Source organism: Lolium rigidum, chromosome 3, assembly GCF_022539505.1.
Source record: "Lolium rigidum isolate FL_2022 chromosome 3, APGP_CSIRO_Lrig_0.1, whole genome shotgun sequence".
In the NCBI taxonomy this organism is placed as follows: domain Eukaryota; kingdom Viridiplantae; phylum Streptophyta; class Magnoliopsida; order Poales; family Poaceae; genus Lolium; species Lolium rigidum.
This window is the reverse complement of record NC_061510.1, coordinates 142,477,996-142,504,493: the sequence shown is the minus strand read 5'-3', so window position 1 is coordinate 142,504,493 and position 26,498 is coordinate 142,477,996. Positions and strand designations below refer to the sequence as shown.

Below are 26,498 nucleotides of genomic sequence, written 5' to 3'. Positions count from 1 at the left end.
CGGAAGATAGGCAGCCGGAGAATGCCTTGCAAAGAAGGAGGGCGTGAGTTCGCGCAAAGATGCCGGAGCCAGGCAGAGTTCCGGATAAATAAAACCGGTATACAAGAACATGGGAACCTGGCATGGTCTGTTGGATAGAATCCGCCAGACTATACCAGCTTCGGGGACTAATGTTAGGGGGATGACCCCCGGTATGCCAAAGGCATGCCAAACCGGATGGTCTTATCCATCAAGATACCGGTTTAATATTTATACCGGAGCTCAAAGATAGGAATTTGGCTAAGTAAGCTAAGCCGGTATCCCCAAGAGGGGTATGCCGGAACCGGGAAGGAGAGATACCGGAGCACCGGAAGGAAGAGCATGTCGGCTGGCTGGTCAAAGATTCCGTCAGGAGCTAAAGGACAAGGATGAGCTAAGCAAAGTAGCTTTAAACGAAGGCCTGAAGACAAAGAAGAGGATGACGGCCAAAGAAGCCGGAGGACGTCAGCCTCCCTATTTAAAGAAGACCCCGGCGTCATCTATGATTAAAGTAGCTTTATAAAGTATCTTTGTAAAGCAGTTTGTCTAGTCAAAGATCCCATTAGGGTTTCTTGTCCTGTAAGCCACCCTCTCCCCTATATAAGGAGAGGGGGCAGCCTCTTTCATACGTGCGTGACATTAGAGACAGAACCTTGTAAGCTTGAACCTGTAAACCTGTGGAGATCAATGAAAGTGGTGATCTAGAGCGAGCTCTTCCTTGTGTCTTTCTTCTTCAACCTCTGGCTTTTGCCAAGTTCTTGAGGAAACCATCCGAAAGTTCATCCCATCTAGTCACAAACCCTCCCCCGAATCCTCTAGCGTCCATTCGGCCCCAAGATAAGCCATCCTATGGCATCTGTTCGTTCCCCACGACGACACTCAGGAAACCGAAAGCAAGGCATGTGCGCCATACAATAACATTCAGGTGCGCCACACCTAACCTTCCTTGCAAACAAAAAAAAAGTGCAGTCCAAATCGTCCACTGAATTAAATTAATTAATTAATTTACAGAGCTGTTAAAATAAATTTAGAGGAGTTAAATAAAATTACAGAGCAAATTTGTAGAAAACACCCTAAACATAAAAAACAAAAAGCAATCAAGTCCCGTAGAGCCCGTCGCTGAGCTGCCGCCGCCTGCTGCTGGACCTCGTCGGACCTGAGCAGGCCCCTGCAGGCGAGGATGTCCTTGCACCGCCGGAGAGGTCCATGACGTTGACGACGTTGAGGCCGAGGCGCTCCCCGCGTCGAAGCAGACGAGGATGCATGAGCTTTGGCGTCCTCCGCAGCCCCGCGTGCGCGTGGCCGACAAGCGTCGCCGCCTGGTCGCCTCCGCGTCCTCCACAGCCCCGCGTGCGCGTGGCCGACGGGCGCCGCCGCTGCCGCCTGGTCGCCTCCGCGTCCTCCACAGCCTCGCGTGGCCGACGGGCGCCGCCGCGGCCGCATGGTAGCCTCCGCCTCCTCCACAGCCTCGCGTGCGCGTGGCCGAGGGGCGCCGCCGCGGCCGCCTGGTAGACTCCGCCTCCTCCACAGCCTCGCGGCCAACGGGCGCCGCCGCTGCCGCCTACGCGTCCTCCACAGCCCCGCGTGCGCGTGGCCGACGGGAGCCACTGCTGCCACCTGGTCGCCTCCGCCTGCGCGTGCGAGGAAGTGAGCAGGGAATCGGGGTGGGGCGTCCTCCATAGCCATTTCGAGGAGACGGGGGAGAGAGAAAGTGGATCGGGATCGGATTGGGGACGAAGAGAGAGAGGTGTTTGGTGCGGAAGAACGGATGGGCGTGGGCGCTCGGATGGGTTTTCTCCCTCTGTAGACCGGCCTCGCCGTGCGCCATGTGGCTCGAGCGTGGGCCCAAACTGCCTTGGGCGCTCGGATGGACGTGGGCGCAGTGCAGCCTCTGTGAGATTGATGCGCGGGGGCCACCACTACAGCAGCGGTTCATGCGGTGGATTTTTGTGCATGTTTTGTGCCTGCGTGTGGTGTGGTGGGGGATGGCCTGCCAGACCATGTGCGGCGCATGGGTGGGAATTTCGTTCACACAGTGGCGCATCACATATGTGTGCTCCACTGCTATTTAAACTAGTAGTGGAGCACCTATATGTGATGCGCCACTGTTAACTCTAGGCCTTATCTATAATGTAGCCACATACTTACAAATATCCTACTACTTATAGGTGCGTCACTGCTATGTGAGATAGCAATGGCGCACCACTAAGAGGTGCGCCACTGCTAAGTTTTGGGGAGAGGTGGGATGTGGCCGAACTTTAGTGGTGGCGCACCTCAAAAGCAGTGCGCCACTGCTATCTTTGTATCAGTGGAGTAGCATTTTTTGGTGCGCCACTGCTAACTAGCAGTGGCGCACCAATAGAGGAGTGCGCCACTGATAGCAATCTTACGGCTAGGCCTTTTTCTAGTAGTGTTCCAACCTTGCTTTCACAAACCATGGCTAACCGAATCCTTGGGTGCCTGCCAACAATCTCATACCATGAAGGAGTGCCTTTTTTATTTTAATTTTATTTAGATGACACTCCTCCCCTCCTTTGCTTTCTCAAGCCATGGCTAACCGAATCCTCGGGTGCCGACCAACAATCACATACCATGGAGGAGTGTCTATTTGTAAATTTATGAAAGTTAATTAATTCGGGGCTGGGAACCCCATTGCCAGCTCTTTTTGCAAAATTATTGGATAAGCGGATGAAGCCACTAGTCCATTGGTGAAAGTTGCCCAACAATATTGAAAGATAAACTCCACATACTTCCTCATGAGCTATAAAATATTGACACAAATAAGAGGTAATAACTTTTGAATTGTTTAAAGATAGCACTCAAGCAATTTACTTTGGAATGGCGGAGAAATACCATGTGGTAGGTAGGTATGGTGGACACAATTGGCATAGTTTTTGGCTCAACGATTTGGATGCACGAGAAGAATCCCTCTCAATACAAGGCTAGGCTAGCAAGGTTGTTTGAAGCAAACTCAAGTATAAAATGGTGCAGCAAGACTCACATATGAACATATTGTAAGCATTATAAGACTTTACATCGTCTCCTTGTTGTTCAACCACCTTAACCAGAAAATATCTAGACTTAGAGAAACCAATCATGCAAACCAAATTTTAACAAGCTCTATGTAGTTCTTCATTAATAGGTGCAAAGTATATGATGCAAGAGCTTAAACATGATCTATATGAGCACAACAATTGCCAAGTATCAAATTATTCAAGACATTATACCATTTACCACATGAAGCATTTCCTGTTTCCAACCATATAACAATGAACGAAGCAAATTTTCAACCTTCGCCATGAACATTAAAAGTAAAGCTAAGAACACATGTGTTCATATGCAACAGTGGAGCGTGTCTCTCTCCGACACAAGCATGAATTTATTCAAACAAAACAAAAACAAACAGACGCTCCAAGTAAAGTACATAAGATGTGACCGAATAAAAATATAGTTTCAATAGAAGAAACCTGATAAGTTGATGAAGAAGGGGATGCCTTGGGAATAAAAGGCAGAATCTGTCAAAACAGAACAGTCTGTAAAGACGAATTTTACAGAGGCACTTAACTTGCTCAAACGGAAAAACTCGAAACTAATGAAAGTTGCGTACATATCTGAGGATCACGCACGTAAATTGGCATATTTTTTTGATTTTTCTACAGAGAGTTCTACGCAAATTCGTGACAGACAGCAATTCTGTTTCTGCGCAGCAATCCAAATCTAGCATCAACTTTACCATAGAGACTTTACTTGGCACAAAAACATGATAAGGAGAGGTTGCTACAGTAGTAACAACTTCCAAGACTCGACAAAACAGTAGCAAAATAAACACATGGGTTATCTCCCAAGAAGTGCTTTCTTTATAGCCATTAAGATGGGCTCAACAATTTTAATGATGATGCTCTCATAAGGATGAGAGTTGAAGCAAAGAGAGCATCGAAAAGCAAGTATGAAACAAATTTAAGCCTAACCCTCTTCCTATGAAAAGGAATCTTGTACATAAATAAATTCATGAAGAACAAAGTGACAAGCATAAGAAGATAAGACACGAGTAACTTCAAGATTCTCAACATAAAGAGGGGAAACTTAATATTATTAAGATGCATCCAACCGTGTTTCCCTCTCTCATAATAATTTTCAGCAGCATCATTGATGAAATCCACAATATAACCATCACTTAAAACATTCTTATCATGGTTTATATGCATAAAAGTATCATTATTTTTTACATAAGAAAAACTCTTCTCATTAATAGTAATTGGAGCAGGAGCATTATCAAGAATTTGAACATGGTAAACAAGTTGCATACTAAGGGAATGGTTTTCGGCAAGCCTATCATAACTATGACAAGTTTCATAAGGATAATTGTAACATGTGTCATATCCATCTCTATAACGATTATCTAAGCCAGAATATGTAATATCATCATTTTCACTAAAAGTAAAGGTCTCAAATATAGGATCTTCAAGCACAACATCCCCAAGCTTAGAGCTTTCAATATCATCGTTTGAGGGGACATGAATAATGCTATCATCATTACTTTCATAATCAGTTCCAAAGAGATTTCCAATATCAAAGGTAGTGTTCTCTTCCAAATCATGATCACTAATATGGGTAAAGGGCATAGGAAGATCATTGTACTCAGATTTATTATCATAATAATCATTAGGAGCAACATACTTACGGTTACCTATTGTTACCTCATACACGCGGGGATATGCCGTTGCCTCTTTCTTCTTATTCCCCCTCTTCCTCTTCTCTTCCTTCTCCTCGTTCCCTACTTTAGGAGGAAGAGGCTTGAAGGGAGGCTTCTCCACAGAACCTGATTTATTTCCAGAAACAATAGAAGAAACTTGGGATGATTCCTCCTTTTCATTAATAAGTTTAAAACACACAGTGGTCCTATCATATTTTGGCAAAGTGTCATCTTCTAAAATATTCTGTATGTAAGTATTCGTATGGCAATTATTGATGCAATAAGAAAGACACCCATGCAGGACAACATCAATATCAAGATCGTTAATATCTAACAAAGAAAATTTTCTTGATAACTATCTACACTTCAAAAATAAGGTAAGTTCATCATGCTGATTAGGAGTAATTTCATCATCACAATACAAATTTGCAGCACTCATGGGGTTCGAATTATCATTGGAGGAGCATTGAAAATTAAAATGACCAACTCTATGGCAAAGTTCACAAATAAAAAGATAGAGGGCACACACTTTTTCACCAAGATCATCTAGAGCCCTAGACCACTTTCTAGTTTTTTCATTCCTATGATGGATACAATATTCATCTTCGATTTGATTAATTCCACAAGGTCTATGTATTCCACAAAAATTAACATGCTTATAGGAAATAGCATTTTCAGAAGTTTCAACATGTTCAATGCAATCATTAATAATAGTTTCATCCTTCATGCAAGCGTCTTTAAAAGGTTCATGATACTTATCAAAATTCTTCCTAGGCAATTCAATGTGAGAAGCAAAAGCTTTATAAATATTTGCAACAACTTGAGAGTCAAGACCATAAGTAGCACTCATATTTCGAAATTTATCAGTATCCATAAAAGTTTCAATGCATTCATAATCATAATTTATAACTGACTCTCTACCTTTGTCATTCTCCCATTCTTCAGTATTCTCCTGAATCCGATCAAGAAGGTCCCATTTAAACTCTTCTTTGTTGCGTGTGAATGATCCGGAACAAGCGAGTATCCGAGCAAGGTTTTATCCCGAAAAGAAAGTCTTGCATAGAAATTATCAATGATAACATTACCAGGAAGCTCATGAATGGGGCATTTGAGCATTAAGGACTTCAATCTCTCCCATGCTTGGGCAATACTCTCTCCATCATGAGGCCAGAAATTATATATACGGTTTCGGTCTTTGTGAATTTCACTTGGAGGATAGAATTTAGAATAAAATAAAGGCACAATATCCTTCCAATCAAGAGAACACCCATCCTTCAGCAGTTTATACTAATGCGCCGCTTTACCAGACAGCGACATAACAAATAATTTCTTCTTAACTTCATCCATTGAAATACCTGCACACTTGAATAACCCGCATAATTCATGTAAAAACAGTAAATGATCTCCAGGATGAACAGTTCCATCCCCTTCATAGCGGTTATACCTAACACGTTCAATAATTTTCATGGGTATCTTGAAAGCAGTACTTGCAGTAGGTGGATTTAAAATATCATAAGCATCATTAGAGTTATCGCATATGGGAGATAAAGTATTATCAGAGCAAATTTTCTCCCCTAAAACTGGGAAGCTAAAAAGATCACAAAAACTAGCTTCCCCAAGCTTAGACTTCTCCATAGCATTAGCAGTAATTGCGTTCATAATAATAACATTGCTACTAGCATGCAAATAAGGTTCCATAGGTTTTTTAATTTTTGCATCAAACAATTCTAAATCGGGAAAAAGATAAAAAAACTCACTAATTTTGTTGTTGTTTCCCATTAAGCCTAACTTGTGAAAATAAAAATAAGAAACAAAAAGTCGCAATTGCAGAGTCTAAAGGAGATAGCTTCGAGCACTCACACACCGGCAACAATGCTAAGAAATAACTTAGTAGTCGGAGGATGTGAATACCTTTTACCTTACCTCCCCGGCAACGGTGCCAGAAAATAGCTTGATGTCTACGGGTACTTCTATTCTTGTAGACAGTGTTGGGCCTCCAAGAGCAGAAGTTTGTAGAACAGCAGCAAGTTTCCCTTAAGTGAATCACCCAAGGTTTATCGAACTCAGGGAGGTAGAGGTCAAAGATAGTCCTCTCAAGCAACCCTGCAATTAAGATACAAGAAGTCTCTTGTGTCCCCAACACACCTAATACACTTGTCAGATGTATAGGTGCACTAGTTCGGTGAAGAGATAGTAAAACACAGGTGGTATAGATGAATATGAGTGGTAATAACAATCTGAAATAAATATGACAGCGAGTAAACATGCAGTAGAACAGTAAGTAAGCGGTGTTTGCAGTATTGGAAACAAGGCCTAGGGATCATACTTTCACTAGTGGACACTCTCAACATTGATCGCATAATAAATAACTTACTTCTCCTCATTTGTGCTACATACACTCTTTTGTCGGATGACAAACACCATTCGTTGTGTAGGGCTACAAGAGCTCCCTCAAGCCGGAGTTAACAAGCGCCACAACATTCGGCATTCATATTTAAGTAACCTTAGAGCATAATAGATCTTTGCAAAATAAACCGAGAACTAACATAGCATACACATTGTCATCATTACACTATGAAAGGGGGAATAGATCACATCAATACTATCATAGTGATAATTAACTCCATAACCTACAAGAGATTATGATCATAACCTACGACAAGAACTACACGGTGCACACACTGTCGCCTTTACACCATGCAGGAGGAATAGACTACTTTAATAACATCACATGAGTAGCACACAGACTAGTAGCGATACAAAGCTCATCATATGGATCTCAATCATGCAAAGCAATTCATGAGATCATTGTATTGGAGTACAGAGAGAGAGATTAACTACATAGCTACCGGTAGAGCCCTCAGCCCCGGGGGAGAACTACTCCCTCTTCATCATGGTAGCAGCAGCGTTGGCGATGAAGATGGCGGTGGTGTCAATGGAGATGGCTCCGGGGGCAATTCCCCGTCCCGGCAGTGTGCCGGTACAGAGACTTCTGTCCCCCGAATTGGAGTTTCGCGATTGATACGGGCATGGAGGCCTATGTGGAGCCCAGATTCAGGACTCCACCAGCTCATTTATCCTAGTTTATGTAATGGTCATATGTGGGCCAATTAGGGTTTTTAATAAATTGAGTCAGTTTGGTTTGGGCCTGTCCAAACCAAGGTAGAGAGGCCCACTAGGGGCTGGCCGGCCACTCCATCCCTCATATAAGGTGGAGGCACGGCTAGGGTTTAGATAGACAAGTATAGACTAAAGATTAGGGTTTTCCCCATTGCGTGTGTTCATGTGTATCATCCCTCCGGGGGTACGGCGCTGCCGTTTATCTATATTATTATCCGCTGCGAAGGTTCTTGTGTTCATCAAGAATTGTCTAGCTCTTGGTTTGAGGCGGTCGTTCATCGATCCGTTGCTTGCTGGATTCGTTCCCTCTTCTCCAGGATGCGTTCATCGCGTTGTTGGGAGGATTCTCTACCCCAGGTTCTCGCTGTGAAAGATCGGGCATCAACTTAGGAGGATCCAGTGGGTCGCTCCCTTATCATGTGGTATCAGCTTTCTGGGTTGCTCACGGCGAGGTGTTGTTGATCGATCTCTTTGATCGGTTTGCTGCGGAGAAGATTGGTTCTTAGATCGGAGGAGTTTGGTTCTCGGTCGAAGGAGGTTGGTTGGAGGAAGATTGGAGTTGTTTGGGGCAGTTTGGAGGTCATCCATGGCTGTTTCGGAGGTCAAAATCGCGAAAAAACGCGACCAACATCGGGAAGAAGACGAAATTTCGCGACCAGGAAAAATCCGGTCAGAAATCCGGTCAACCGGGCCACAGACCGGGCAGCCCGGCGTAGAACCCGGTCAACCGGACGGCAGACCGGGAAGTTCGCAAAATTTCGTCCGGTTTGGTTCCGGTACGATGCATCCGGTTGGCGACCGGTCAACCGGGCCACAGACCGGACAGGCCGGTCCAACCGGGCCCTGGGCCGGGCAGCCTGCTGCTATGTCTGTTTCTTCGGCAAATTCTCATGCTGTTGATCGTGTTTCATCTCCAGCGATGCTACTTGATACTACTACTGTTGTTGCTTCGTTTTCCGACGATATAGCTGGCATACGGTGTTCACGTGGCACGAAATCTGGTGATGTTTTCAATGATTACCTTGATATCCGCCGTTGGGAGGAAGTACCGCATTCCGTGTCGGAACTAAAGTGGTATTTACGCCGTTCCGCGACAATTGAGCAGTACGAGGATTGGGAGAAGTACATGGAGTTGGGTTTCCAACGATGTCGTCGCTACAAAGGGAAGTTCACTGGGTATGATGCCTGTCTTCTAGCTCACCGGCGTGTGGATGCCGAGTTGGACATATATTGGTATGATGCCGTTGATAGAGGCGAGTATACTTATACTTGGGCGGACTTCCAAAAGTTTCTTCGTGGTGGTTTTGGGTTACCATTGCAGCAGCGTAAGCAGTCATCCCGAGTTGTACATGCAATGCAGAAAGTGGACAAGTGCCTGGAGGAGGTACAACAGGCACTGGACAAGTGCATAGTTACTAGTAAGAAGATTGTTCCACTACCAACAGTCACTAAGGTCGAGGTGAAATCTTCAGAGGAGAGGAAACCTGGCTCTGATACCAAGAGCACTATTGTGACTGTTGAGGAGGATGTACCATTGAGCGGGCTGAATATGCAACTCAAGAAGGTACAAGATGATGCTTGCAAGACAGTTGACAAGGTTCAGCGGTGGAGTTTGTTTCAGACTCAGTGCATTATAAAGGGCAAAGCTTGCAACTTGATGATTGATGGTGGTAGCTGTACTAATGGCATTAGCAAAGCGATGGTGGCAGCGTTGGGGTTGTCTACATGGCGTCTTCCTGAACCTAAACGTCTTGAGTGGTTGAATAGCTGTGGTATGCTGAAGATTACTCACAAGGTGCGTGTGCCATTTATAGTTGATGATTATGTTGATGAGATCGACTGCGATGTGTTGCCATTGGAGGTGTGTGGATTGCTACTTGGGCGTCCTTGGCAGTATGATCGCAATGTGACACAAGCTGGGCGAGCAAATACATATTCTTTTATGCATGGTGGCAAACAACGGACTTTGAAGCCTTTGGGTGATGATCATATCAAGTCCGATGTGGAGTTGGTGGTGCGTAAAGAGAAGTTGCACAAGCCTAATGTGCAACATAAGGTGCATGATGTTCCGAGCATTGATGTTGGTGATGTTTCAGCCAAGCCTGTAGATGACAAGCAAGATGAAGCTACACTTGTTGTTGATGTGGATGTTACAGCATGTGCTACAGTTCCAGTTTGTGTTGATGCTAGTATGCAGACTGATGATGTTTGTGCTGATGATGTTCCAGTACATATGGCGCGGATGCGCGTGGGAGGAGTGGGAGGCGAGAAGGTTGGAGAAGCCAGTGCTGATGGTGTTTCAGTCCGGTGCCAGGGCCGGCCGACCGGCTCCCGGACCGGCCAGGTCGGTCAACCGCCCGGTCAACCGGCGCCTAGACCGGCTGTGGCCGAGCGCGTCAGTGGAGACAGTGGGCAGCGGCACTACCGTGCTAGGAGTACTGCAGTCCAGTTTTCCGCGACACCGCGGATGCATCGAGGCAAGGATGGACGTGTGAGACATCTATGTGGCCCAGGAATTACACATCTTGTGCAGGGTCATGTGCAGCGACAGAAGGGTCCATAAAAACCTCGCAAGAAGAAGGAATTGGCGCCGAAGTCCAAGCTCATATGGAGAAGAAAGGAGGTGCCAAGTGCTGTATCAAGTCAAGCAGGCCGCGAGGGAGGATGTGGTGTGGAAGGCAAGCAAGACTTGAAGACGGCGAGGACGTGTCATGTTCATATCACGTCACCTTTTCCAGAAGACCCTCACGTGTTGGGGACAACGCTTCTTGAAGGGGGGAGGAGATGATACGGGCATGGAGGCCTATGTGGAGCCCAGATTCAGGACTCCACCAGCTCATTTATCCTAGTTTATGTAATGGTCATATGTGGGCCAATTAGGGTTTTTAATAAATTGAGTCAGTTTGGTTTGGGCCTGTCCAAACCAAGGTAGAGAGGCCCACTAGGGGCTGGCCGGCCACTCCATCCCTCATATAAGGTGGAGGCACGGCTAGGGTTTAGATAGACAAGTTTAGACTAAAGATTAGGGTTTTCCCCATTGCGTGTGTTCACGTGTATCATCCCTCCGGGGGTACGGCGCTGCCGTTTATCTATATTATTATCCGCTGCGAAGGTTCTTGTGTTCATCAAGGATTGTCTAGCTCTTGGTTTGAGGCGGTCGCTCATCGATCCGTTGCTTGCTGGATTCGTTCCCTCTTCTCCAGGCTGCGTTCATCGCGTTGTTGGGAGGATTCTTTACCCCAGGTTCTCGCTGTGAAAGATCGGGCATCAACCGTAGGTGGATCGGCTGGGATCCACCGTATCATGTGGTATCAGAGCAACGGAGGATTCTCTACCCCAGGTTCTCGCTGTGAAAGATCGGGCATCAACTTAGGAGGATCCAGTGGGTCGCTCCCTTATCAGCGATGGCGGCGGCTCTGGAACTTTTCTCGTATCGTGGTTTTTCCGTATCGAAGATTTAGGTCAATACGACTTATATAGGCGAAGAAACGGAGTCGGAAGGGTTCCGGGGAGCCCACACACCAGGGGGGCGCCCCCCCTCTGGCCGCGCCGCCACCATGTGTGGTGGCCCTGGGCCTCTCCTCTGGTCCCTCTTCAGTGTTCTGGAGGCTTCGTGGAAATATAAGATCATGGGCCTTGATTTCGTCCAATTCCGAGAATATTTCCTTACTAGGATTTCTGAAACCAAAAACAGCAGAAAACAGGAGCTGGCACTTCGGCATCTCGTCAATAGGTTAGTTCCGGAAAATGCATCAAAACGATATACAGTGTGAACAAAACATGTAAGTATTGTCATAAAACAAGCATGGAACATCAGAAATTATGGATACGTTTGAGACGTATCAACACACCACCCAATCGAAGCGGACACGAACCCCGAAACTGTCTGCGAGCCGGCCCAAACGGACGGAAATGGTTCGCTTGGGTCGCCGATTTGGATCGGCCCGCTGAACATTGATAGGGCAAAGATGGCCGATCTTTCGATGAGATGATGATAACGTCGATTTGTTGGTGGAGTTCGTGCTTGACGATTCTACTATATGTGCAAAACTCGTGCGCCAATGCAATCGCTAGGACAATCTCCGGGAGTTAATGATCTTGCGGATGCATGATCAGCCTGACCAGCGGGGGTCTTAATTCCTAAATGAAATCGAGAACAAGTAAGAACTAATATTGCAATCATAATATTGCGGATGAAAGATGAAAGCTTTATTGAATAAGGTGGGATTCCAAATAGTCGGTCTTGTTCTGGGCGTTGGCCTCAAAAGAAGTACACGAGAGTTGCAGCAATGGCTAACTTTTAATCTAATCAAAATCTCAGTCTAAACGTGCGGCTATGGTGGTATTTAAAGGAGGAAAATGTGGGGTTTCGGCCAGCCATACATATGGTGGCCGAACCAAACCCTAGAAGGCCTTTCTCCCTTCAATACGGACTCTAAAAAGTGGGTGACTTAATTCCTGCGAAAATGACATGGGCCTGGCCCAAAATTAAAGGTGACGCAACACCATATTATGCTATGGACGAAATTATGAAGTGTAATCTTGTATATTTCGTCCAAGTCTGCATTCTTCATTATGGTGGCTTCAAAGATCTGAAATCTCCACTTGAGGCGTCCTCTTCAATCCTCATATGTTTGCTGCCATCTCCTCCATGTGTGATCATGCTCCAATGCATCTCCTCCCCATCCATGCTAGGTCCATAATTCCTAAGAGTAACAAACACATCTGATTTAGGCAGCACCATATTCTCATGTATGTGAGGAATAGTTCCAAGAAACGAAATTACCTGATAGTTAAGTTGTTTGGCACGAGCTCGATTGATTGGTCCTTGTATTTGTGTGGCTGTAGGTACAGCGGTTGTATCAACAGATGGAATGTCCTCATCATGCTCCCCTTCTTGAATTGAAGTCGTCTTTGACGAAAACTCATCTTCTTCACCAAAGTAAGGCTCTAAATCTGCAATGTTAAATGTAGGACTAACCGGACCCAATTCTGCAGGAAGCTCAGCGGCACGTGGCATTAGCTTAGACTTGCGCAATGCAGGAAAACAATCTTTGCGTAAATGCAACCAAACAAGATCACCATCATCAAACACAACATGCTTTCTTCCTCTATCCCTAGCAATTTTATACTTAGAATTCATGTGTTCTATGTTGTCTTTAGTAGTCTCATGCAATTTTAATATCAATTCAGCATGTTGTGTAGCATCTAAATCATTTTGCACCGAAGATGGTAAAGACAATAAATCAATAGGTGCACGTGGAACAAAACCATACATAATCTCAAAAGGGCACATCTTAGTGGTAGAATGCAGCGAATGATTGTAAGCAAATTCAATATGAGGCAAACACTTTTCCCACAATTTTAATTTCTTCTTCAAAACAGCCCGCATCATAGACAATGTTCTATTTACTACTTCAGTTTGTCCATCAGTTTGGGGATGACACGTAGTACTAAACAGCAATTTAGTCCCCAACTTAGCCCATAAAGATCTCCAAAAATGGCTAAGAATCCTAGTATCACGATCAGAAACAATAGTATTTTGCACACCATGTAAATGAACAATTTCACGAAAGAACAAATCAGCAACATGTGTAGCATCATCAGTCTTGTGACATGGAATAAAGTGTGCCATCTTAGAAAACCGATCCACAACAACAAAGATACTATCCCTCCCCTTCTGTGTACGAGGCAATCCCAAAACGAAATCCATAGAAATATCCTCCCAAGTTACACTAGGAACAGGAAGAGGCATATATAAACCATGTGGATTAAGTCGAGACTTAGTTTTTTGACATGTAGTGCAGCATGCCACAAATCTCTCAACGTCTCGACGCATACGTGGCCAAAAGAAGTGTGCAGCAAGTACATCCTCTGTCTTCTTGACACCAAAGTGACCCATCAATCCTCCTCCATGCGCCTCATGTAACAACAAAAGATGAACGGAACTATCTGGGATGCATAGCTTGTTAGCACGGAACACAAATCCATCATTGAGGACGAATTTGTTCCATGTTCTACCATCTCTACAATTCAGCAACACATCTTTAAAATCAGTATCATGCAAGTATTGTTCCTTTATAGTTTCCAATCCAAAAATCTTGAAGTCTAGTTGAGATAGCATAGTATATCGGTGCGACAAAGCATCAACAATAACATTATCTTTACCCTTTTTATGTTTGATAACATAAGGAAAAAACTCAGTAAATTCAACCCACTTTGCATGGCGACGGTTCAACTTAGCTTGACTACGAATATGCTTCAAATATTCATGATCAGAATGTATAACAATTTTTTTAGGCCATAAATAATGTTGCCAAGTTTCTAATGTCTGAACCAGCGCATATAATTCTTTATCATAAGTAGAATAGTTCAGACTAAGTCCACTCAATTTATCACTAAAATATGCAACATGTTTGCCCTCTTGTAATAACACACCTCCCAAACCAATTCCACTAGCATCACATTCAAGCTCAAAAGTCTTATTGAAATTAGGAAGTTGGAATAATGTAGCATGTCTTAACTTATCTTTCAATATCATGAAGGCTTCTTGTTGTGCATCGCCCCACACAAAGGGCACATCCTTCTTTGTAAGCTCATTCAGCGGCGCAGCAATGGATCCAAAATGTTTCACAAAGAGCCTATAGAAACCAGCGAGGCCAAGAAAACCCCTCACTTGCGTGACCGTCTTAGGCTGCAGTCAACTCTCAATTGCCTCAATCTTGGCTGGATCAACGTAAATTCCTTGCGCAGTAACAACATAGCCAAGAAACGCAACTCGATTGGTGCAAAAGGTGCACTTCTCAAGATTACCATACAAACGTGCATCACATAAAGCATTGAAAACAACACGTAAATAATCCAAATGATCCTCAAAAGATTTGCTATAAATCAGAATATCATCAAAGTAGACCACCACAAAACATCCAATAAAAGCACGTAAAACTTCGTTCATCAGTCTCATGAAAGTACTAGGTGCATTAGTTAAACCAAAAGGCATTACTAATTAACCACTCATATAAACTAAACTTAGTTTTAAACGTTGTTTTCATTCATCTCCTAATTACATACGAATCTGGTGGTAACCACTACGCAAATCAACTTTAGAAAACATAATAGAACCACTTAACTCATCAAGCATATCATCCAAACGTGGTATAGGGTGACGGTATCAAATGGTAATATTATTAATAGCTCTACAATCAGTACACATACGCGAACAACCATCTTTCTCAGGTACCAAAATAATAGGAACAACACATGAACTAAGAGACTCACGAATGTAACCTTTATCTTGGAGAACCTGAATTTGTCGCTGAATCTCTTTCGTCTCTTCAGGGTTGGTACGATATGGCGCACGATTGGGCAGCGAAGCACCTGGAATCAAGTCAATCTGGTGTTCTATCCCACGGATAGGTGGTAGTCCAGGTGGAACATCTTGTGGGAACAAATCAATGAATTCCTGCAAAAGGTTGGCAACCGCAGGTGGCAAAGAAGGAGGTATATCCTCAAATGAAAACAGAACTTCTTTGTAAATAATAGCATAGCATTGAGTAGTGTTCACATCAAGTTCAGCAATATCAGATTTGCTAGCAAGCAAACATAGATTTTTCAAATGAATTTCAGTAGCATGGTTCAAATCAGATTTAGTATTAGTCTTATGTGGCACATAATATGCAGCAACAATCTGATTTTCACTCTTATGTTTCTCCTCGTTTTTTACTCTACTAGTTCTAGCAAGATCATCTTTTAATATTTGTTCAGGAGTCATATGTTTGAGACCAATTTTCTTTCCATCATGCATAAGAGAATGCTGATTAGTTTTACCATTATGAAAAAATTCTCTATCAAATTGACAAGGTCTACCAAGTAACAAAGAACAAGCTTGCATACGTACAACATCACAATCAACAAAATCAGAATATGTACCAATAGTAAAATGCACACGTGTAGTTCTTGTTACCTTGAGCTTCCGAGAGCTCTCAAACCATTGAATGCAATATGGATGTGTGCGCTATCGTGTGGGTAGAGAAAGCTTCTCCACCATGTCAACGCTAGCCAGATTATTGCAGCTCCCTCCATCAATGATGATTCGTATAGCTCGCTCTTTTACAACGCCTCTTGTTTGAAACAGATTGTGGCGTTGATCATGCTCAGATTTGCTCAATTGCACGCTCAACACACGCTGTGCAACTAAGCTCCTGTACTGATCAGCAGTGTCAGCTTCCATTACCTCCATCTCTTTCTCAGAATCATAATTAGCTCCATCACGTGAAACAATAAGAGCCAATGTATCTTCATCAAAGTCACTTGCAGAACCATATTCTCCATCTTCACGCACCAACATGACACGTTTGGTCCTGCATTCTCTCTCTATGTGACCAAATCCCAAGCATTTGTGACATTGGATGTCGCGCGTCTTCCCCATGGAGGCCATGGAAGATGAGCTCCGAGGAGGACCAGCAGATGGTGGTGGAGTAGCAGCCGGTGACGCGCGTGATGTAGGCGCGGTGTACTTGGAGGTAGTAGGCGCTGGTGTAGCACCACGAGATTGTGGTGCTGATTGTGGCGGAGACCATGACGATGTACGACCTGAAGAAATATTAGCTCTTCTCGTTGACGATCCTGCACTTCACGTTCAGCTTTCCAAGTAAGATGAAACAAGCGAGTAATAGTGTTATACTCCTTATAATCTAGAATATACTGAATCTCTTTATTCAAACCACCAAAGAAACGTGCAAGCATAGCCTCATTATCTTCTACAATACCACAGCGAAGCATGCAAGTTTGCAATTCTTGAAAATAGTCTTCTACAGAAATTTTTCCTTGTTCTAAACGAGACAATTTTTTAAGCAAATCACGCTGGTAATGTGGAGGAACAAAATGAGTACGCATAGCAAGTTTTAAACCAATCCAAGTAGTAGGAATATTAGCATGATGAACTCTACAATGTTCAGACCACCAAATAGATGCAAAATCTGTGAACTCACAAGTAGCAGCACTAACACGCAAATGATTAGGATATCGTAAACATGCAAAGCGTTGTTCTACTTCCAATTCTCAAGTAAGATATGCATCAGGATTATATCTACCCTCAAATAGCGGAATATTCAATTTAAGTTTAGCAACATGATCATCATCACATACCGGTCGTGGAGGTGGGCGAGCATTGCGGTTCAGTTGCCGCGGGCGACCAGGTGCAGGTTGTTCAACCTCTTCGCCGTCCAGCACGTTCTCATCGACCAGCTCCTCTTCTCCTCCATAATCATCATATCCTTCATCAGAGGCCGCTTCAGGTGCGGCTGCTGCTGCAGGGGCGGTACCCGTAGGCACCTCCGCACGAGGAACACGGCGTGCGCGTCGTCGCACGTTGCCGCGAGGCTGCAGTAACCGAGTCAACAACTCCTGGAACTTGGCATCGAGCTTGGAGTTGAAAGCTGCCTCGAGACCATCCATCTTATCCAACGCGTCGGTGAGTTTAGCATCAACATCAGCAAGACGCGCATCCACATCGGTTGCATGCCCACCCAAAAGGTGGGTGAAGTGAGCATGCAACTCCTCACTCGCCATCTTGGCCGGATCAACAGCGGCCGATGTAGGTCATGTCATGATTAGTACTCAAAAAGCACAAATGTATATGCCTACAAACTACGGAATATGGTGGTTCACGCGTAATCCGTCAAGCAAAATATGAAGCTCTTACAAGATCTTACCAAACAGGAGGAAGGCGATACAGCAACCAACAAGGATCAATTTTTCCCAAAGATTGCCAAAGCGATTATCAGGTGTCGACACAAAGCACGTGGAGACAATATGTATAGTTGTAGGAAGGCTAATATGGTAGCAAAACAACAATTGCCAAAACAGCGATGCAATATTGAAAGTATGCTCAACAATGGTATTGTGCTGGTCCAAGGCTAGACCGTACTAGAGGCGCGAGCCTAGAACACTAACAAGGTCACGACGTGGCACACAAGCAACTAGCAGCGATGAGGTGGCGATGATGTGGCGAATCGAGATATGAAAAATCACTATGATGGTGAGTGTCTCAAACTGTTTCCCAAGGTCTAAAAACAGTATAGCCTAAAAAAAATTTGTCAAAATTTCTGAAAAGTGCTCCAGAAAGCGTGCAGGCGTAAAAAAATGTCGCTATAACGGCCATTGGCGAAAAGTGATCTCCACGGTCGAAAACTAATGTAGCCAGAAATTTTTTTCAGAGGCGGTTCCAGACTATTTTTTTGCTGTCCTTCACAATTCTTTACAGGCGGCCGAAACTTATCTCACGGAATTTTTTCTACAACACGGATGAAATTAGAAGGCAACAACTATTAAGGAAAACAGGAAAACCTTAATCTATACAGACTCTGTCGCGGCAGAGAAACAACACGAAACCGTGTCGCGGTAGGAAACAGGATATATGGAAGATGTATATGGCGGTGGTGGAAGTATATGGCGGGTGTATATGGTGATGGCGGAAGTATATGGTGGGTGTATATGGCAGTAGCGGAAGTATATAGCAGGCGCATATGGCAGGTGTATATGGCGATGATGGTGGTGATCTGTGGATGGTGCGAGCGGCGGCGTGACTAATATGAACATATCTCGAAACTCTAAAGGAACTAGACGCTAAGACCAGCAACTCGACACGAATATGCAGACACAAATTCAACTATGCAAAACTGAAAAGACAATGCAAAGACAAGGAAGGGGGTTTATGGGACGATGATCTAAAACCCTAATAATATTTTTTGGCTTTTTCGTGGTTTATGGGTATGATGGCAGATGCAATCTACACTAGGAAAACTATAAAATCTCACTGAGCAACCTGAAATGTGATACCACTTGATAGGGAAAAGCTGGCCGATCTTTCGATGAGATGATGATAATGTCGATTTGTTGGTGGAGTTCGTGCTTGACGATCCGACTACACGTGCAAAGCTCGTGCGCCAATGCAATCGCTAGGACAATATCCAGGAGTTACTGATCTTGCGGATGCACGATGAGCCTGACCAGCGAGGGTCTTAATTCCTACCTGAAATCGAGAACAAGTAAGAACTAATATTGCAATCAGAATATTGCGGATGAAAGATGAATTGAATAAGGTGGGATTCCGAATAATCGGTCTTGTTCTGGGCGTTGGTCTCAAAATAAGTACACGAGAGTTGCCGCAATGGCTAACTTTTAATCTAATCAAAATCTCAGTCTAAACGTGACGGCTATGGGGGTATTTAAAGGAGAAAATGGTGGGGTTTCGGCCAGCCATACATATAGTGGCCGAACCAAACCCTAGAAGGCCTTTCCCCCTTCAATACGGACTCTAAAAAGTGGCTGACTTAATTCCTGCGAAAAAGACATGGGCCTGGCCCAAAACTAAAGGTGACGCAGCACCATATTATGCTATGGACGAAATTATGAAGTGTAATCTTGTATATTTCGTCCAAGTCTTCATTCTTCATTATGGTGACTTCAAAGTTCTAAAATCTTCACTTGGGGCGTCCTCTTCAATCCTCATATGTTTGCTGCCATCTCCTCCATGTGTGATCATGCTCCAATGTTTGTCCTCCTCATCCATGCTAGGTCCATCATTACTAAGAGTAACAAACACATCTGATTTAGTCAGCATCATATTCTCATGTATGTGAGGAATAGTTCCAAGAAACCAAAGTACCTGATAGTTAAGTTGTTTAGCACGAGCTCGAGTGATTGGTCCTTGTATTTGTGTGGCTGTAGGTACAGCGGTTGTATCAACAGATGTGATGTCCTCATCAAACATGCCCTTATCAACAATCTTAACACGGAAATTTCATTTTAACGATCGTGACGTCCAAAATCGCTATTTCGCTTCATTTTTTCCCAAAAATAATTTAAATTTCTATCCTGCAAAATTTTATTTCTATTTTCCATTCGGTTTCCGCATGTATGGAGATATCAAAAAATAATATTTGTCGCTCCTATGTCGTCCCTAGTTTAGGACATTGTTCAGTGGCGGATCTACAGGGTATGTCGGGTATGCCGCGACATACCCTGCAGCCCAGCCATGTGTACGTATATATAGTACTAGCTCTCAGGACATCTCCAGCGGCGCGATGCAAATCGGTGTCCGCGAGCGTCCGTTTGCGTCGCACGGTGGACGTGAGAAAGACCGTTTTTGTCCGCGCGTCCGTTTGCGCCTACGATGCCTCCAGCGACCCGATGCATTTCCGTGTCGGCATGAATTATGATGTTTGAAAACAACAAAATATAGAGTTTCAACAAAGTCATATTTATTACATCCAAATTTTAAAAAGTCTACATGAAAATAAGATGGTATTCCTCTAGGTATGGTCTTCATGGCCAGCCAATGCCCACAGATGCTCAATCAGATCCGTCTGCAGCCGTTTGCACACGGTCTCGTCAGTGACTTCTACATTCACATGCAGATAGTTCTCCCAAGATAAAGCCCCAGGGAGTGGCGCAACCAGCTCACCTTGGAATTCCCAGTGGTTCTCATTGCGGCCATCATGACGCTCGTTCTCAACGATCATGTTGTGCATAATCATGCAGCATGTCATCACCTCATGCATGGTCTTCAACAACCATGTTCTTGTCGGGTGACGGAAAATTGCCCAGCGAGCTTGGAGCACACCAAATCCGCGCTCCACATCTTTCCTGCAAGCCTCTTGCATCTTGGCAAACCTCCTCGTCTTCTCGGAGTTTGGATTACGAATAGTCTTCACCAGTGTGGCCCAATCAGGGTAGATGCCATCAACAAGATAATATGGCTTGTCATATTCATTTCCATTGACCTCATAGCTTACCCGGGGAGCTTTGCCTTGCATGAGCCTGTTGAAAACCGGTGATCGGTGCAACACATTGATGTCATTGTTGGAACCGGTCATGCCAAAGAATGAATACCAAATTGATAAATCTTGTGATATGACAGCTTCAAGAATGACAGTCCGTCCCTCTGCATGCCAGCTGTACTGACCCTGTCATTCAAATGGACAGTTCTTCCACTCCCAGTGCATGCAATCTATGCTACCAATCATTCCTGAGAATCCTCTAGACTCGTTGATAGACAACAGCCGCCTTGTATCCTCAGCAGTTGGCTCCCTACAGTAATATTGTCCGAACACGGCAATCACGGCTCGGCAAAACCTGTACATGGCCTCAAGGCAGGTGTTCTCACCCATTCGAAGATACTCATCGAATATATCAGCAGCCATTCCATATGATAGCATGCGAATAGCCGCAAAGCATTTTTGGTAGGAGGTGAAGCCTAGCGCACCTATTGCATCGGGCCTCCATTGAAAGTAGGGGTCGTAGTGTTTGACGCCTTTGAGAATGACCATGAACAGCTCCCTTGACATCCTGTACCGGCGTCGGAAAATTTTTTCCTTGAACACCGGATCGATGAGGTGGAAATAGTCCTTGTGGAGCCGGAGTTGCCCTTCCACTCTGTTGCCCAACGGGTTTTTTGCGCGGCCCTTGACAGAGCCCTGGTGCACCGGCCCTTGGTTTGAATTAAACTCGTGGATCATGTAGGTCGCAGTAGTTGCCAATGTCTACATAGACTGATCGGACTCCTCGTCGGAAGAGGAGTCAACGACCTCCGCGCGGAACTTTTCCAGCATCTTCCACATGTCCATTTGCGTGGGTAGGAACTATGGATCAATGGTCACGCACAATAGCACCGAAAACGGGAGTAAGACACCTACCGGCGCAATTGACCGAACAGGACGTGGGCTGCGCAGAAGGACGGCGCAACCGGCAACGTTTGGCCCCAAAACAGGCGATAGGTACGCGCCGGAGCCAACCCCGACTACGATCCTGCTTTCCCACGCGGCGAGAACCGAGCCGACGGCGAGTACTGCGGCGGGACAATGGCGGGTAGGGTTGGGGTGGTGGCATCGCACTAGGGCAGTAAAGAAGGGGAAAAGAAGCAAATTGATGCGGTCGATTTCGCTGTCCCTAACTTGCAGGACCGGGTAAGAAAAGGAGGACGCTCGGCGCGACCGCGGAGCGTCCGCGGAGACGCAAACCTAACGCATATTTGGGCGAGGTTTACGTCTCCACGGACGACCCGGTCACTTTGCGTCACCCCGCTGGAGCAGAACTCAGACGCATTTTCGATCACGACAGACGCAAACGACGATCGCTCAGCGTCCGTTTACGCCCGTCGAAGATGCCCTCAGGTCTGTGCTATTTCGCGGGAGTGCTTCTATGCGTACTGACTACGGAGTAGCTCCTTCCTCGATGGATATGACTCCCGCTAGCTGATGTTTTTTGCTTTGAGGACATGACCCACGTACCAGCCGGCTCCTAGATCGAATGAATTGATCAGGGTGGAGCACACCATGCACACACATGTTAAACGCTTGCTACCTAAAGGGTCCAGCTTTGTTTTTTTTTTCTCTCATCTAAATTATTTATCTCATATTTAGGTGAAATATTGCCTAATATTTGTCTAAATTAGTAGTTTGGAGGGAGTATTTCTTACATTAGAGATTGACTAGTATATACTAATGTAGACCTTTAAAGGTACCATATGTGTCATTTTCTATGGTGGGAATACTTGTGCTCGTCGAAGAGAACACATAGCAGATCACACAATTGCACAGAGGATGATATGGAGAGATTATTTCCCTACTTAAAAAGATGTGGTATACCGCAAGATACACACAAAGAAACTAATAAAATCCAACGACAAACAAATACATGTCCAGGTGCATCAATAATGGATAATTTTCCTCCATTTAGACGATCATGCTGCTTGTACTCTGGACCACATTAAGAATAAGCATGTTCTTCTTATGCTCAATTACTCACCGGGAAGGAGGGGGACGACCGCCGGAACACCGAACCCCGATATATGTGGGGGATGAACATGGAGAGTAAGTTTGTATTGCACATTGTCTTAAGTAACACTAATAAATAGTCATCAAAAAGTAAAACTAATTAAAAAATAAATATGAATGTTAGATGAAATAAAATTGAAAGAAAAAAAATAAAATGAATTGTGGCGCACGGCAAAGTAAGATTCGGACGGCAAAGGAGGCTTTGCCGTGCGTACTTGTTGGCCGCACGGCAAAGGGAGTGGCACGGCAACGTCCAGACCCTTTGCCGTGCTGCATTTCGTTGCCGTGCGGCCTGCAGTGGTCTTTGCCGTGATGGTTTTCTTTGCCGTGCGTTCGCTCGGACTTTGCCGTGCGCATATTCTTTGCCGTGCGCCACTCGCTGACTATGCCGTGCTGTTTTTCATTGCCGTGCGCTGCACTAAATCTTTTCCGTGCGTTCTGTGTTTGCCGTGCGTGATGTTTTCTGCGCACGGCAAAGATTTCTTTGCCGTGCAGCGACTCACGGCAATGATTGCCAGCACGGCAACGGCAGTTTTTCCCGTAGTGATATCCTAGCAGCTACTCTGTGTCAATTTTATTGTAATATGAAGTAAATTATCAGACTAAATCACCTGGTCCACCATAGTATATATGCATACCAGACTTGTTGATTCCATAACCATCGACCGTGAATTTTGATAAATTGCTGCTGCCGGTTAAAGCTTTGTTGTCATTTGGATTAAGAAACTTGTTGTTTTTATCAATTATTTGGATGTTTTTTATAAAAGCTGATTTTCCATATCCTTCCGAGGCAAAATGACCACTACCAATTTGCGGAGAGTCTGTTGAGGCAGTGGGTCCAGAAACTTGCCCGCCCCAAAATGCACTTTCACCTCTGTCCTTAATATAGGTGAATAATGAACTTGGCCAATATCCAACTGGAGTATTCTCTTCACCATATACCACCCACCAATTCTTAGTCCTTGGGTCCTAAAATAAATAAGTTTATGGAATGAATGTCTTATTTAATGCATATGCGGATGTAAATTTTGTCGTTTAAGTGTTCAGGGGCATAACTTATTTTTCTCCTCTTAAGGTAGATAAGTAGACATGTTTTCTCTTAAACTTTTGTCGTAGCAAGGAATTTAAATCGATAGAACACATTTGAGTTTCATGGGTGTTTAAAATGTTTGCTAAATATCTATTATCTTAATGGTATGCTGAGTAGTAAGTTCATTTAGAACAATACTTTTGATGATCTGTATGTCAAATGTCTAGCACAAATTATGAAATTGTGAGATGGTAGGAAAAGAATCAACTCTTCATTATTTCAATGGCAAAACTCAATAAATATCATAGTGAACTACCTAGATTTTTCACAGATCAAATAAATTAAGTAAACACAAAGATTCACATGCAAGACTTTTACATTATATAAGGTATCTAAATTAGAAATATCGAGAGTACCTTGAACATAAGAACAGTTATGACATATTGTGGTCCATTATATATTGAAATAGGTTGCAACCTTCCTCCAAGACCAACGTTGTGATTCACTTGCACAAAACCAGGACATATGTGATCATAACATGGCTTTTTTAGTAAGCCATCATCCTAGTAAACATTAAAGTAATATAAAATTATATTTATAGTTGCATATCATAATATATCTAAATTTCAACAAGTTTCAAAAGGAATATCATGATTACCCAAGAAACATGGAACCTAGCGAAGCTATCGCCACTTAGACTCGGGGATACCAAATAACCGACAACAATTGCTTCTTCACGACCTGCTCCATTATAAATTTTTATGGATGTTGCACTAAGATCCTTCGTATGATTCTTCACCTTTGGCTCATAAACATTTATTATAGCCCGTGTCCCGTATATATCATCGTGTTGATATTTGATGCCCACCTCCTACAGGACAGAACTAGTATCGTTAAATGAGATGACAAAATATTAACCACATATATATACTATAAGTCATATACCGCATCACATATATCATTTCATGAATATAAATTAATGTTCGAGAATATGAGTTGGGAATGTATATGTTAAACCCTTCAATAAGGTGTCAGCAGAACTTGGTAACAAATGATATTCATTCAAGTAAAGTTCAAGTAACATGTATATTGAAGAAAAATATGAACGATACCTACTGAATAAAAAAATTTAGAGGATCTTAATTTACTTTAAATATCATTTCTGTATAATTGATTCCATTTAATAATGACCCTAAATTATATATTTCATATGACAGACCATAATTAGAAACTAAAAGAGAGGGTTCAAATAGGATGGTGCACTAGGATAGTATTTAGGAACTTAACCAACTTATCATAGTATGCGTACATGGTGTGTTTTGATGAACTAATGGCTGCTAATGTTCTCTCAAAGATATATAATAAAACTAACCTCTTGTTGTTTATCCTTGCCAACCACTTCATCAATACCTTTGGATGATATACGGTCTCTACCTTTGGATGATATACAGTCTCTTATATGGTTACGTAGTATAGGTATTGTTCCTCTTGGGCAGGAAACAAGAGGCAGCTGTGCTTGTGATACATGATGTAGAGATGCTGATTTGACATCCGTCCCTATTGGGAAAGAACTTGGTTCCATCTGTTTGCAAGCGAAACTTAATCACTGAATAGTGGATATGTATAATAGATTGTGTAATTTGAGTCATTATAAACAAAGTATATTTATCAACTCATGTTTAATAAATCTACATATATCAAAAAGTTGCTTATTTCAGGCTTCTAATTTCATAATTAAAGAATGGAAACAAAGAGAGATTCTTGAAACAAGAAGGAGGTGGCACAAGCAAAGTTACGAAATACAATAGCCTGGAAAAGAGCGATGCCAAACAAAATCATGATATAATCTCGCCAGTTTCTACATATCCAGCCTCCATCTATAGGAGGGTAACTCACTCTTCATGCGCGCGCATGTACTCGAATATGAATCAAGTAAATTGACCAAATATTGAATGCAAAACTTTTATTTATGTATTTGATTTACCTGAATTTTGTGGTCTTTCAACAATGGGTGAGTAAAAGATGGTTGTAGATTCATGTCAACGCAATCAAAGATATCTCCACCTTCCATCTGCTTTGAAGTTTCATCACCTTGTTAGCCACCAAAGAAGCTGCAAGATATAAAAATAAGACAATTGTTGGTCCATACCTTAATGGTTTTGTTAAATTGCTGACATGTGACGATGTGGCTAGAATTTTCTCCTTGATTTATAGATTGTGTACCATTTCCTCTAGTGGCTAGAAAAATATATGATAGAATAAGGGTCAGTCTAAGAGATTGCCTTTCCTTCATTTCAAAAGCTTGGATGGTCACTTCCATAATGCATATAGCATTTTATATATAGGCTTTCCAGCATATCACGAATTAAATGGTCCAATTCAAGGTACACAATGAATTGTAATTAAGGCCAAAATATCTTATTTGGTATATGCACATGAATACCTATTATTAATTGCATAAATGTAAGTATAGAATTCTACGCTTCCTAGGCGCAATTATATTCTTTCACTATGCACTAAACGCATCATATATTTTACGACATTAAATACTTGATATAATGAAATCAATCGCAAAGATTTTTCTATGCACTAAATGCATCATATATTTTACGACATTAAATACTCGATATAGTGAAATGAATCAGACAATTTAGTACATACGATATATTCTATCGAATTAATAATATAGTTTTATATTGTATAAAACATATGATGCATTTAGTGCATAGGAAAATTTTGTAATTACACCAACGTTATGTTTGGATGCACGGAATTAAACCTTGAATTGACTATTTAGAAT

The 26,498-nt window shown here is 43.3% G+C and overlaps 1 protein-coding gene across 1 annotated transcript; it reads right to left on the bottom strand.

Annotated features, from left to right (window-relative positions):
* Positions 1 to 23,265: 23,265 nt before the first annotated feature.
* Positions 23,266 to 25,769, bottom strand: LOC124701204. Its single transcript, XM_047233256.1, has 5 exons — positions 25,683 to 25,769; positions 25,071 to 25,280; positions 24,357 to 24,569; positions 24,115 to 24,261; positions 23,266 to 23,637 (listed from the first exon to the last, which is right to left on the bottom strand). Exons 1-5 carry the CDS (start codon positions 25,767 to 25,769, stop codon positions 23,266 to 23,268), a joined length of 1,029 nt encoding a protein of 342 aa, XP_047089212.1.
* Between the last annotated feature and the right edge of the window lie 729 nt (positions 25,770 to 26,498).

Bases quoted from the DNA above. Each gene is read 5' to 3' on its own strand.
- LOC124701204 (XM_047233256.1), bottom strand. From the start codon at position 25,769: ATGGAAGGTGGAGATATCTTTGATTGCGTTGACATGAATCTACAACCA. The intron at 25,281-25,682 runs GTAAATCAAATA...GCTTGCAAACAG, and splicing joins TGAAAGACCACAAAATTCAG to ATGGAACCAAGTTCTTTCCC. The intron at 24,570-25,070 runs GTTAGTTTTATT...TCTGTCCTGTAG, and splicing joins GCAAGGATAAACAACAAGAG to GAGGTGGGCATCAAATATCA.